Source organism: Manacus vitellinus, unplaced genomic scaffold (genome assembly GCF_001715985.3).
Source record: "Manacus vitellinus isolate BGI_N305 unplaced genomic scaffold, ASM171598v3 scaffold_33_pilon, whole genome shotgun sequence".
Classification (NCBI taxonomy): Eukaryota; Metazoa; Chordata; class Aves; order Passeriformes; family Pipridae; genus Manacus; species Manacus vitellinus.
In genome coordinates, this window is record NW_021940478.1 from 5,479,398 (window position 1) to 5,493,860 (window position 14,463).

General features: G+C 39.6%; 1 protein-coding gene across 1 annotated transcript in view; it reads right to left on the minus strand.

Moving 5' to 3' along the window:
* Positions 1 to 261: 261 nt before the first annotated feature.
* Positions 262 to 14,463, minus strand: part of PIGN (phosphatidylinositol glycan anchor biosynthesis class N) — an 86,739-nt gene continuing 72,537 nt past the window's right edge. Inside the window, exons 25-28 of the mRNA XM_018076893.2 lie at positions 14,159 to 14,232; positions 11,267 to 11,309; positions 9,561 to 9,613; positions 262 to 679 (exon numbers count right to left, since the gene is read on the minus strand). Coding sequence (XP_017932382.1) covers positions 556 to 679; positions 9,561 to 9,613; positions 11,267 to 11,309; positions 14,159 to 14,232 — 294 coding nt within the window. The 3' untranslated portion in view covers positions 262 to 555. The remainder of the gene's footprint in view (positions 680 to 9,560; positions 9,614 to 11,266; positions 11,310 to 14,158; positions 14,233 to 14,463) is intronic.

The window sequence follows — 14,463 nt, forward strand, 5'->3', positions numbered from 1 at the left end:
ACATCTCACATACACACGCTGACACAGTCACAGAAAGCACAGCCAGGTTCAGAGGTATTGAAATGGATATGCCACATCAGTTACACACAAATCAGTGATCTGCCCAGAATGATTTCATTTATGCCTTAGTCAGCGAGATGCTTACGCGAGGCATGAAATGAAGCTAGAACTTTGCAGACTCTTAATGAGAGCATGCGTGGGACAAACACCTGGCAGACAAGCTATAACTACCAAAATACTCGAAACAAACCAACTACAAAAAACAGTTGTCTATTTATTTTAAAAAAGAATTTTGTTGCTGTTTTTATTTTCAAGAAATATGTACACTTGGAGAATAAACCAGAGGCTTTTTTATCCCCGTTGATGTCTAAATGGCAATTTTCAAATGCAAATTTCAGTCACGTCACAGCATTTAATCTGTATCAACAGAGCACTCTGATCCCTGAATGGGATTTTGGCACTCTAGTCCATTAAGTCATATTTACATCCTGGAGGTGGAGACTGGTTCAGAGGAAGCCTGAGGATTTGAGCAAGGTGGGAACACTTATCGCTTTATCACGTGGAATGGTGCTTAGTCCTTCTGGGAAGTTCAAGTCTCTGTGTGGTTAACAGCTGTGCCAGTCCATTCATCAACATCATAAATATGGTCAGAGACATCACCAGCACATAGTGGCTAATGCTGCAAGGAGGAGACAGATAAAAAAAGTGAGAGAAAAATACAAATTTGCAGAGTTAAAAAAAAAAAATCCTGACATAAACAATCCTCTAAATATTTTTTTTTCATTTTAACTAGGCCTAATTATTGACCTAGGATGTCATTATATATGCTGCTCCTACAAGACAAGTATTAGAGCAGCACTATCATGTCAAAACCAAAGTCTGTGACAAAATAAAATGGTGGGGACACCAGAAACCACAACTGAGCATATATCAAGTGAGTAAGAGGTGTCAGGTGTCATTTTTATTCAAGTAGGTAATTCAAGTTATGTGACTGAAACAATTGCAAAACTTCCATTTGCTGTCAACTGTAACACAGAATCTAGGAAGAACTTGCCATCAGGTAGACATTCCTTGGTAGTAAGACAACTCAGATATTTATGATAGCTGAACTGCAATTTTCTAGAGAAAAAACTATTCCGGTGACAAGAAGCTGTAAGAAAAACAAAAAACAAACAAACAAAACAACCAAAAAAAACCCACAACACCCCCCCACACTACTTTTTCCCTCACCATTCTGAAAACTGTAGAATTCTCTGCTGTGGTAACATATGTTTTCAAAGAGATTAAAGAGGTGAGTTCAAGAGTGGCTAATAAACACAACATGAAAATGCAGCTTCTGGGTTAGAAAATCCTTAAGTCACTAATGATTAAAAGTCTAATGAGCAAAGAGCTTGTTCTCCACTTGCTCAAATTCTGTTACCTGATATTCCCTAGTGTTACAGATGGGCTATTCAGGGTCAGACTGAGATTTGACCTAGGATATTCAGCATCCTATGTTCAATGGGTTCAAGGCCCATTTGGAAATAAATCTGGCTAAGGATGTCAAGAATAACAAGAAGGGCTTCTTCAAAGACACCAATAACAAAAGGAAAACTATGAAAAATGTGGATCTGCTACTGAATGGAACAGAGACCCTTGCAACAGAGGTTGCAGAGAAGGCTGAGATACTGAATGTTTTCCTTCCTTCAGTCTTCACTGCTAAGGCTAGCTCTCGGGAATCCCTGACCCAGGAGATCAGGGAGCAGGTCTGCAGAAAGGCAGACTTTCCCTTGGTGTGGGAGCATTGGGTTAGAGACTATTTTAAAGTCTGACATCCACAAGTCTATGAGTCCTGATGGGATGCATCCACAAGTGCTGAAGGAACTGAAGAAAGTGCCAGGCTACTCTCAATCATCTTTGAAAGCTCACGGTAGAGGTGAGCAATTGGAGAGGTGCCAGAAGACTGAAAAAAGCCAAAGTCACCCCAGTCTTCAAAAATGGCAAGAAGGAGGACCAGGGAGCCACAGACCAATCAGCCTTGCCTCCATTCCTGGAAAGGTGATGGAATGGCTCAACCTGGAGGTCATCGCTAAGCATGTGGAAGACAAGAAGGTGATCAGGTATGGTCAGGATGGGAAGGGATTTCCAAAGGGAAATCATGCTTAACCAACCTGATTGCCTTCTATGACGGGACACTAACTGGAGATAGATGAGGAGAGAGCAGTGGATACAATCCACCTGGACTTCAAGGCTTTTGACACTGTCTCCCTTGATATCCTCAAAGGCAAACTCAGGAAGTGCATACAGGATGAGTGGACAGTGAAGTGGATTGAGAACTGGCTGAAAAGCTGATCCCTGAGGGTTGCAATCAATGGCACAGGGTCTAGTAGGAGGCTGTCACTAGTGGTGTCTCCCAAGATTCAATACTGGGCCCAGTATTATTTCACTTATTCACCAATGACGTGGATGACAGGGCAGATGCCTCCTCAAAAAAGATGTCAAAAGGATGAAGCCAGGCTCTCCTCCATGGTGCCAAGCAACAGAACAAGAAGCAACAGGCAAAAACTAGAACACAGGAAGTTCCACCTGAATATGAGGAAGAACTTCTTTATTGTGCAGGTGACTGAGAGCTGGAACAGGCTGCCCAGAGGGGTTTTGGAGTCTCCTTCCCTGGAGATACTCAAAAGCCATCTGGACACAATCCTGAGTAACATGCTCTGGGGGATCATGCTTGACCAGGGAGGTTGGACTAGATGACCTCCAGTGGTACCTTCCCACCTCAACCATCCTGTGATTCTGTAACATCTCAATCGAGCTGCTGTTAATGTAAACCACTAGTCATTAAGAAACCAGAATTTTTCCAAAGCCAGTGACATTCCAGGCTAGAGCTGCAGATGAAACACCTCTGCACTTGTCTTCATCATGCATCCAGTGCTGCTTTGGTTTTTTCTGGGACTAATGAAGATACTGGCATTCTGACATGAGAGATACTCATACCTCCTGATGCACTTATACCCACAATTTCAAAGTAGATGGCTCTTTAGGACAAGTAGAGTAACTTCAGACTCTATGAAGTCTGAGTTTAGTCACAAAAAAGGATTGCAAGGAACACTTGCTGGCTTAATGATCTGGAATTTCTGCCAGAGGACTCATTCAGTTTGAGAGTTTAGCCACAGAAGAGCAGTAAAGCTCATAATGTCGATGCTATCAATCCTCACAACCCTGAGACTGTAGCAACTCTGGCACTAGCCTAGCACAATTTAGCTCTGTGAAGTGGAGAAGCACCAGCTCTTAACAAAGTTGGGCCACTAACCACTGCGAGAGAGTAAAAGTAATCCAAAAAGTTCACTAATGAGCACAAGCTCTTCTACAGCCAGAGTACCAGTAACTAAAGGACCAAAGCGTACGGAGAACACAAAACCAGACTTTACCGATGCTATAGGATTTTTCCGTTTCAGTTAAGTCTGACTAAACCTTCTCACAAATACCTTGCTAAAAATATATAATTTTAAGAAAGCAATTAGAAAAATCCACTGGCATAAATGGGCTCAGACCTCAGTGAGCAAAATCCACCTCAAAAACTTGCATCCATGTAAACTCCCACCTGCATGCAGCACAAGTGAAAATATTCAGTAATGTGAACAACTCGAGGTTTAACATATCAGACAGGAAACATCTTTCCTACAAGCATCTGCTTCTTGCAATTCTAGTTAAGCAGAGCAGCATGTCTATGAGAGCCAAGCTCCTGTCCCGTTTCTGTGGGGAAGGTGTAAGAAGACACAGTGAGATCATGCATGAAGTCAGGCAGGAAGCCTACTGTCACCTGGGCAGTGCACTTCAGACTTTGTAGTACACAGCACATCTACAACAAGATAACGCAACTCCCTCAAGAGTTGCCCTTGCAAGACCATCTGTGTGTGTTACAGCTTCAGTTTCAGCTCTCCATGGGAAAGGAGATGTTGACAGCTGAAATTCAAACCCTTGTTGCAGTTACCTTCATGGTTTCATGTGCCCTTGGGGACTCTACAAGCACCACAGGTACATGAGTTTGCATAGTTCTTAAAGGACAGCTACTCCAATAAATAGCTGGATGGTTTAGTGTCTCATGCATTACTGGTAAAAACTCAGCCTTCCTTCTCACCTGGCTCCAGAATTCTAGTTTTTCACGTAAGCAGCAAGGTCGCATTCCTTCTAACTTTCAAAGAAAGCTTGAATGAGAAATCTGAAAATGACAACCCAAATGAAGGCCCTGCCTTTATTCCTACAGATACCCCAAGACAGCCACCAGAGGACCATGTTTGGCATCAGCATGGTCCCTAGACAGGCATCTGTCAAGACCCTAGACAGGTCCTGTCTGACCCAAAAGGAGCTCTTTCAGATGTGAGTGCTTATCAGTGATTTGGGGGGCATAGAGACAGGCTTTCTCAAAGGCAAAGGTCTCCACAAACTCTTCTTAGCTACCTGTCAGTTGAAGGACTGGATACCTTTGCAAAGAAGAGTGTGTTGCACACACTTCTCCCTTCCTATTCTGCAAAAGGTTGAATAGTTATGCTCCTTTATTAAGATATCAGTTGTTCAGAATAAATATATATATATATTGCCATAGAGCACAATTAAAAACAATTTCAATCTACTTGTCATGTAATTACAAATAGTCAGCATCTCTGGGGTTATCAGCAACTGGTACTGTGGTGCCTGTGGGCAGTTCTGTCTGGTAAATTACATTTTAGTCTGAGGTAATGCTGTAGGTAAACAAACAAAGCAAGACTCGTATGAGTATATGCCAAACAGCAGTGTCAAAATCTTGATCCCTATACAATTCAGAACTGCATCCTTGACTGGATCTGTAGTTACAGTGAAGAAGGTAATTCTCAAAACAAGCTTTCTGCATCAGAAATGAAACCTGAGCCAATGAGAAAAGGGAGTGAGATTCTAGGCTCCAGGTAAGTTAGATCCATGTGGAGGAAGAAGAAACATAAACAGATATAAGAGAATAGCATAATGGGGCACAGTGAGGCAACACTTGTAAATGAGATGGTAGAGGTAGCAGGTGTAGGCAATCATGGATGATCTATGGTAAGGCCATGCTGTTCAATGGAAAGGTGAGTGCTCTACATATGGATCAGTGTCAACAGACAAAGCTAGTGGTAGGAATATTCTTTATCAGGGAGGAAGACACCTGTTTCAGTGGCAAGGAACCACAAGGAGAACATATGAGGTACTACCATCTCCTGGCTTTTTTTGTGACAGTGTATATTGGTGAGAAGTACTAATCAAAAACAAGAAGAGTCTAAGATAGCCAAAAATTTGAGGGGTTGGGGGGCCGGAATCAATTTTGTTCCAAAACTTGGCTTTCTCTCAAGACAGGCTAATTCCTAAGATGACACACCTGATTAGAGGCTGGAAAGACAAGAAGATGGAGTAAGTTACCATAGCACTTAAAAAACTAGAAACAAAACAAGTAAAACAAAAATGACTTGTGCAAGAAGTGAAGAACACTCTCCAGAAGAGTCCAAAAATATTATTTCTCCATGACATGCTATTTTGAACGGTGGGACTGTTCCCAAGCACACCCTACAACTCTAGATTTGGATTCTAAATTTTAAGTCTCTTGCATTTACAACCAGGATTCCACACCCTCTCTCCTCTGTTTCACAAAAAACAAATCATAAAGCCCATCATTTTTGTTTTAATAGTCAGACCAAGAAACTCCAGCACCCTAACCCTGAAATCAATTCCATTATCCCTAAAGCCTATAAACCCAGTCTCGTACTTATCTGTGCCCCCGGACCTTCAAGACTGCAGAAGAACAGTTAAGATCATAATTTTATCTTCCAGCAACTATTATAAAAAGATGGAGCAGTACAGTACATGTCTGTATAAAGCTATTTAATAGCCATATAAAGAACCTTTAAGGTTTATCTTGACTATCAGACTGTAAAGATATTTACAAATTGCACATACTGTAAAGACATAGTAGGCTTTAAAGGCTATTTCTCTCTCTCTCTGGAGATCTATAGATAGAGACAGATAAATATACCTCTTAAGCCGCAGAGAAATTATTTTAGTGACATTGCATATGATGCAATTTAGGTTACCTCGAGATATAGAGGTAAAGGGTAGCAGGCCTCAGAAGCTTGCGTAAGCCGTTGCTTTGAGTTCCACATTCACCGCAAGATTATTATCCCGTCATTACACCAAAACAATGAAAAGCACTCTCTGAAAGACAAGTTCGCACTGATTTTGGCACGGCCATTAAGAAAAGAGGCTTTAAAATTTTCTAGAAAGCCATAAATATTTATGGTAATTGATAATGTACTGCAAGGAGGGAATCAGTTGATAACTTGCTGAATGTGGTAATACAGGACTGTATGTTGGATCTGTTGTTGCTCAGCATTTCATTAATGAACTGGAAGAATGGAAAAGGTAGAAATCTGCTTCCATTCAAAGACAATACTTAGGTGGCATGGTGAATTCAATGAGGAGAATAAAGACATCGCATTGTTAATACAAATATGAGGCATAGTAAAATGACATGTCATGCATGTAGTTAAGACATGGTAGAACTAGACATAGAAGTCAGGAGTTAGGGGTGAAATGTTTAAAAAAAAGGAAATGTCAGTTCAGTAAACAAACCTGATTTACAAACAATGAGATCCACTAGGAAACAAAACATCAGCTCAAAAAAAGGAGTGAAGGTCTTTTTATCGCAAGGGATTTAAAACCAGCCCTTCCAAATGAAACTTAGGTATTGGAAAAAACAAGTATTGCTTAATGAGAGTCTCCTACTGAACTTGCATATTCTTGGTAAGAGAGAGGAAATACAAAAGTTTTAAAGTGTGGTAATTAGAAAATCCATAGAAAGCCATGACTACAAAAAAGAATGAGTATGGAAACATACATCAGAAGCTTTACAAATGTGGCACATATACCACTGGACTCTAACAGACTTCAGAGGAATGAACAGCCACTGGGCAATTACATTGTTGCTTTTCCACTCGTGATTTCAGTGATGTGGTAATCAGTAATGAAACACAAATTCAGATATTTTTGCTCACACACACTTCATATCAGTGTCACAAAACAAACAAAGCCCCTGCCCCCCCCTAAAAAAAAAGAAAACATAAGAGCAGGTGTCCCTAAGAGTGCTCCTATTCTTTGTTCTGAGAAATCCTATACAGGTTTTGTTCAGATACAAACAGTTGGAGGTGAAAAAAAAAAAAAGAACCATCATTTCCTTAACTGACTCAGCCTTCTCAGGAAAATTTTGGCAACATGTAAAATTTCAACTAAGACAGGATATTTTCAGACCTTGCTGTCAAAGCAGCAACAGACAACACTGCAGAGAATTGTCACGGAGTTGTCACTGCACTTGCAACAGGAGGACAGGAAAAAGCCACGTTAGTATCTCACTCCCACTGTTTCTGGGAATTGCCCAAACCCCCGCAAAGCTCATCTTCCCTTTCAGGAATAAACAAAAAAAATCTTCTGCTGTTGCTTGCTAATTTTGCCAAGGCCTGAGGATCACACATTAGAAATCTGCTCAGAGGAAAAAGTTCTGGTGCGAAAATAATGCTCATGTGTCAGGGTTGACAGAGAACCTGTCAGCAGCCTGGCAATTAGTGACGAGGAATTTAAACAACTTTAAGGAAATATTTACTGTAATGCTGGACGGAACAAACATAATGCAGCCCAGAACAAAGGTCACCAGTCAAAATGTGCATAATATCACCAATGACAGTGTGCACAGTGTCTTCAATATCACCAATGACAAGTGTGCACAGTGTCCTCAGGTCACCAATAACAATAAGCACAGTGTCTTCTGTTTCTCCAGTGAGAATATGTACAGTGCCTTATGCTAGAGACTTTTGACCAATTGTGTTGTGGTACGATAGTGTACAAAGAGTATAAAAGAAACACTTGAGAGCAATAAACAGCTTCCTGATCACCTTACACCTGGACTACGTCTGATATCTCTGTCGTTTTGGCCATTCTGACTATCAGTGACACTCATGCTATATAAAACAAGGACCATTTCAGCACTGTCTCTATGGTTTCACCTCTTTTCTTATGCAATCTCATTATTTTTATCTTATGTGCCTGTACACACATACATACAAAACAAATATAAAGAGACTACAATAAAATAACATAGGTGGTAGAGTCAAGCACTCAAAAGTGAAGTAATGACAGAGACTGCCTGAACATAATCATTGCCACGTTAAAAATTAATCACAAATTACTTTTCTGAAAGGCCTTTTTCTGTGCTTTCTTCAGTGATCAAAACACACACGCGGAGAGGCAGAATTATAGTGGTGCATAACAAGCTCTCCTAAACTCTTCAGAATAAGGCAAACTTCCAGCTGAAATGGATCAAACAATGCATCACTGTTGTAAAGCTCTACACTATGAAGGCCATGTATCAGAGAGGAAGCTTTTGAGTACTTGTAACAATTTATATTTTTGCTGCTAACTCCTACTTAGCAAGCTTCTTACCCAGCAGAACAGAAATTTTCTGAGGTCTTTAATATCCTTATTAATCTGCATAAGAATTAAAACCAAAGGATGAGGCCATCTGATTTACCATAACCTGACCATAGCAAGGAAGCGTGACGTTAAAGCATCATTTTCACTATTTGATCCAACTGTTATCTCTGCCTCCTAGGAACCTTCAAAAGGTAGCTCTAAGCAGGAATTGGAACCTTGAAAGAAAACAGGTAGAATACGTGTGCACGTGTGTGTCCATGCATGCACCTGCTGCTGGGAATGTGGGGGCTCAGCAAAGTAGACTAAACAGAATATTAACAATGGGTCACTATTCAACTTCTGTTTAAATAACAGTGTCAAGTGACCAGATTGGCTGGATTAGTAACGACACATTCCCCGCTAAGCTTATTATGGCATATTATCTATTTCCACAACTCAGGGAAGGTAAACCTGAAATGTGTATTCCTGGTGTTTATTATTTGTGGACTATTCATAAACAAGACTCCACAGTTGAAAACCTGCCCCACGATGTATGCTGTGGAGGCCAATATGACTCATAATGCAAAACAAATTCTGTTACGTTACCTGTGATTTCTGTGTTTAAATGCTGAAGTTCAACTTTTCCCTGAGCAGAGGGAGGATAAATGCATGGGCCTTGGTAGCCACCAACATATTTACACAAGGTTCATGAATTCACAGTGGACTGTATAAGGAGGCTTAACTAGACACAAGATAATTAACAACTTTGATAAATTGTTATTTTAACAGTGATTACAACTAATTAAAATGAAAAACAGTAGTTATAATATTTTTTGTGTAATGAACTCTTAGCAATGAAACAAATCCTACTAACTGTATTTCTTGCCATGTTAGATTCATTATTTTGTGTTGCTCTGGCACAGATTTTCAGACACAAGTTTTAGCTTGAGATATGTATACATATGCATGCACATGTGTTTCAAGTAAGTGAAACATACCTGAATCATTAGATTAAGGAGAATAATTGGAAAAAATTACAAGAGTTATGAGTAGATAAACAACAATATGAACCTATGAGCCTTTAAAATGCACTGGAGGCAAAAAAGGTACTGTACCTTGTTCCAATATCCAGCCAGCTTCCATAATCTTTCACCAGAAAGAAAAAATGCTAAGAAATAAAACAACTTTGATTAGTACATAAACACTGCACAATTCAAAGCAGAAAATTAAATCCCAATGTTTAAGGTTGTTTACTCCAAATTTCTAATTCTTCAAGTAAAATAAGGGCAAAACATTTCAAGGAATGTTCATTTGGACCATAGTAAAGAATAATCTAGGAACAAGAAATAGATTTAACATGCTATCAAACAAAAACATCTAAAGAAGCAATAAGTTCTGTCTAGCTGGGTTTGTAAGAAACAATAATACCAGAACTTTTCCAATAAGAAAAGCCAAGCCGCCTTATTGTTTGAAATAACAAGATCTCAAATGTATAGTGCCTAAAAGTTTTCATGGAATTTCAACACAAATTTCTTCAGGCAACTCTGGCAGTTCCCCACCTGTAAAGTGGAAATAATGTTGAGAGAAGACAGTACTTGTCTATTAGTGACTTCCCTTAATTCTAGCTGGTGGCCACGTTGATTCAAGATCACAAACTCCATTCTCTTTTTTTTGTCCTGCAATTTCCTCTCTTCTTTATACGTTTTTTTTTTTTGTTTTTTGTATACCAAGTACATACTTGTTAATTGTTTTAAAATACTTAAACCGAAATAGAAGAATATGTGAGACGTAAGACCTGGATATACTGGGCTTGCTACACACCAGTAAATACCTGCAGGTTTCTTTTGATTTAGTTATACTGATTTTATTAGTGAAATGTTATGAATGTGGTTTAATGGTATTTTAATCCTTTTCCTGTGGTAATTATCCAAAATCAGATTAGTCATACAGACTTATTTGAAACTAGATGTAACTATACCTTCTTCATTTCTCACTCTACAGACAAATTAGTAATTATTGGATTTTTACTCACTGTTTTTCCTATCAGGTGATATTCACAGATCTCACTGTACTAGGATATAAGATCAGGAAAGCTCACTCGAAGGGACAAAATGAAAACAGCGTGTATGAAGTGACAACACCAGTTCTACCTGCTGGTTTGAAAAGGTTTCTGTTTACCTTGTGATAGCTAGTGGCACTGCTTGTTGAAATGAAGACAGTTTGAGTGGACAACAAAAACATACTTTTAATCTGCAAAAATTATGTTGGGGTATTGTTCAGCTTTGGGTTCTTTTAGCTAGCTTGATTTGCAGATGCAAGCTTTTTGAAGACAGCATTTCCTAACAAAGGGCACAAAGTGTCTTTTTGGATGTTGCTGATCTCTTGGATTCTGACAATTTTAACAGAGTTGGTGGGTAATGCATTTCTCTTTTTCAAGGGAAGCTGGTGTGGGTAAAAGGTTGCAAATTCCTGAAAAATTAACTAAACCATGCCCACAGCTAAAACTGATATTCTTATTTAAATTTTTCCTAGGAATTTGACTGTAAAGTATACGAAAAACTCAGATTGGTAACTTATTACTTCATTTTTGTCTCCTATTATTATGAGAACACTGCTTCTTCAGATGCATTAATTACATGAAATTTGAAGAGCAGTGATTGGAAGAGTTTTATCTCTAAGTTATGCTAGGATTTCAATCCAATTCTCTGCCCTACTTACAGGAACTTTGAAGTCTGAAACAAATTCAGATCTCTCTTGACGGAATTAGGAGAACCCTCTGCTTCTTGATCTTATTGGAACAGAATGTGCAACAACAACTTACCAAAGCCATAATGTCTGAAATCACAAGAACAATGAGGAAAAGGCTGCAAAGAAAAAAAAACCAAAAAAAAAATCAGACCACTGACCTTTATTTATGGCCACGGATGTTAAAAAAGCTTATTAAAACCCCCACAAAGAAAGTAAAGTAAGATAGGATTTCTTGCACTTGCCTTTCAAACACTTGGGTCTATTTCAAAGTATTAGAGAACAGTTAAAATACATGACTAGGACATGTGGCATTTATAATCCCACCCTGCCTGAAAAAGGCATTTCAAATTAACAGAGTTTCAATTTTGCAACAAAGAAGCCTAACTTGAGTAATTTTTTGGAGAAAAGAGTATCTTTACAAACAGCACCTGCCTATTCCTCATGCAGGAAACTCTGTGCTTGTTAGACCAAATAGAGCTGATTTAGAAGCTTCACAATGTACCCAAGAGTGAGCAAAGCTGTTTGGCACAGGCAGACAGACACCTGAGTTGATCAGTCCCACCCTGACAACACCCTGCTGGGAAAGAGACTGCTAAAGGAGGAGCTTTGCGCCCTTCCAGATCTCTGGGTGCCCATAAGCTGCTCTGGGAACACCCAGCATTTTGGTGGCATGCTCCCAAACCCCTGGGCCTCTCTGTCAGGTGGTAGGTTACTCCCAGGAAGTAGGCTGTGGCCAGTAAAACAAACCAGAAGGGAGGACGCAGAGCTAGTTTTTCCCCCCCATTAACCTAATCTTCTTTTCATTAAACTATGTAAATCGTAAATTACGTGAAAGCAATTGCTGTAACTGGTTAAAACTGGTTTCTAAGTTAATGACACTGAAACAATGTTGCAAACAGCTGACCCATTAACAAAAAAACCCTTTAAATAGAATACAGATATTTTATCAGTACTACCCTCATAAAACCACAAAGGATTTTTTTCAGGAAAATGTCCTGCTGCAGCGTTGCATGAGCATGTACTGGGGGGACACCCATACCAATGCCTCTAGATGAGGAAGTTTCTGATACTGCCTGTGTCAGTTGTGCTTCATTAGCAAATCAGGATGCAACAAACCAGCTGCATTCTCGGACACACAGAAAGGCTTCTCTTCCCCTACTTATGGCTCAGATAGGATGTTGCAATCTTACAGTGCCTAGGAGGCACTCAGCTAGAGGGCTATTTTCACAGGCAAGCTCCAAGAACATATTGGGACAGAGCATTCCCCAAAGAAAGGAAATTAATCTGTAAACAGGGAGTTTAGGAGCAATTTGTCCAAATAATAAAAATCTACTTTTTGCCTTTCTGAACTGCAGGAAGCCTTTCACAACAGAAGGACAATGCTAATCTCAGGGCATGTTTATACACTGCAAAGACAAGATTGTTCCCTGTGATGGCTTAATTTATCTAGCAGGGGCAGCACTGACAATCAGAGCACAACCCCTCCAGGGATCCTGGGCATGTCCTGCGGTTTCTGCTTGTTCCCAGGCTGGTGCTGTGGCAGTATCACTGCTATTGTTACCTGAGCGCAGCTAAATGAAGCTGGCACAAACACCAGACAGAGTAACAGCCACAGCCTCATAAAGCAGCACAGACATACTCATGTCCTCTGGTTTACGAAGCTGGTATTATTTCCCCTCTCACACACACAGATTAACATTCCATAAAAGTTTGCAATATCACCAGCGCTGCCAAGGCAAGCATTCACAAGTTAGGAAATGCTGACCTTTATGCTGTTCAAGCCCTAGAAATGGAAATCACTAGCTGGTTGTCTGAGCAACCCCAGTCCCTTTTGTATAAGCCTTACTGATGAGGATGAACACCCTTCCTTGGGGGTCCAAGGATAGCCCAAGTACAGTGCACACACAGCAGGTAAAAGAGATGGTGAACCTCGTGCTGCCACTCCCACAAGAAGTCACATTTCAGACTACCCCATCTCTCATTAGTACAGAGTGGTGTTGTACAAAGGAGAAAAAAGACAAGGCACAGGCAGGATGAAAACAAACATAAAGGCAGAGAGCATCACAGTACGTGAGGGTAGCTTTCTCTTGCTGAGCAATATGAAGGAGAAAGTCCCTGTGGTCCTTCTGCCACTGACAGCAGGACTTTTAGTCAGTCCCACACAACATCACATGGTGACAAGCTGAAAATCACATGGCTGACAGAGACCTCCTCCACCTCAGCACTATCCATAATAACACATGATGAACAGAGGATTCAGTCATGTGCACTGGGTCCACTGAAAGGGGTAAGGAGGGCTAACACAGAAAATAAAAATCTAGATAGTGAAAAGCATGACAATATTTCAAGTCTGGATACAGCCCTCTGTGAGGCTGGGCACCCATCTCACATGGTCTCTGCAAAGTCTTTAGAGATGAGGAAAGGACTGGCAGCCATCTGGTCCTACTGCAAAAAATATGTAATACTGAACACATCTGGGAAGCACTGAAGTGCAATGAAAGGACATCTGGCCATTTTTTTTTTGCTTTTTCTAAAATGCTATTTGTGGTGAGGTCAGTGCTACAAATCTATAAAGTGGTTACTTTATAAATGGGCTATTTAAAAATATTATACTATAGGCAGAGATGCAATATAAAATAAAAATTAGACTTTAAATTCTGCTCATTTTTTTACATTATGGAGGAAAAAGTGCTCTTTCTGTGTATTGACAACAAAGAATATTAAATATCTGATTGTTTCAGACAGGGTGAACACTTCCATTTATACTCATTTATTACTAAGAAAACAACTCCTGAGCTTGCAAAAATCACTAAACAAAACCCCAAACCATAATAACAAATAAAAGTAACAATGTGATCTAAAAGTTTTTGGGGTTTTTAAATTCAGATTGAGATTTGACAGTCCTGAATTCTTATAAAATATATTTGAAACACTTACTAATGCAGAAATATAGCACTTACTGTACCTCTTTGAAGACAGTTGTGTTGTGACTTGAACAGCTTCGAAAGCACATGATACCAGAACAAATGGGATCACAACCTGTTTAATACACAAGCAACATGTTGGCTTATAGTAATATTTACAAAACAACCCGGGCAGGTTGTGGAAATATTTTCCTGCTTTTCAAATTATCACAGAATGTCTATGTCATGAAAATAAAATATAGGCTAGACAGGGTAGAAAATAATTTTGCAGGAAACACTTCCAGTAAATGAAAAACTATAATTAAAACACATTAATGATCCTCACTTCATTTATCCATTTTAGCAC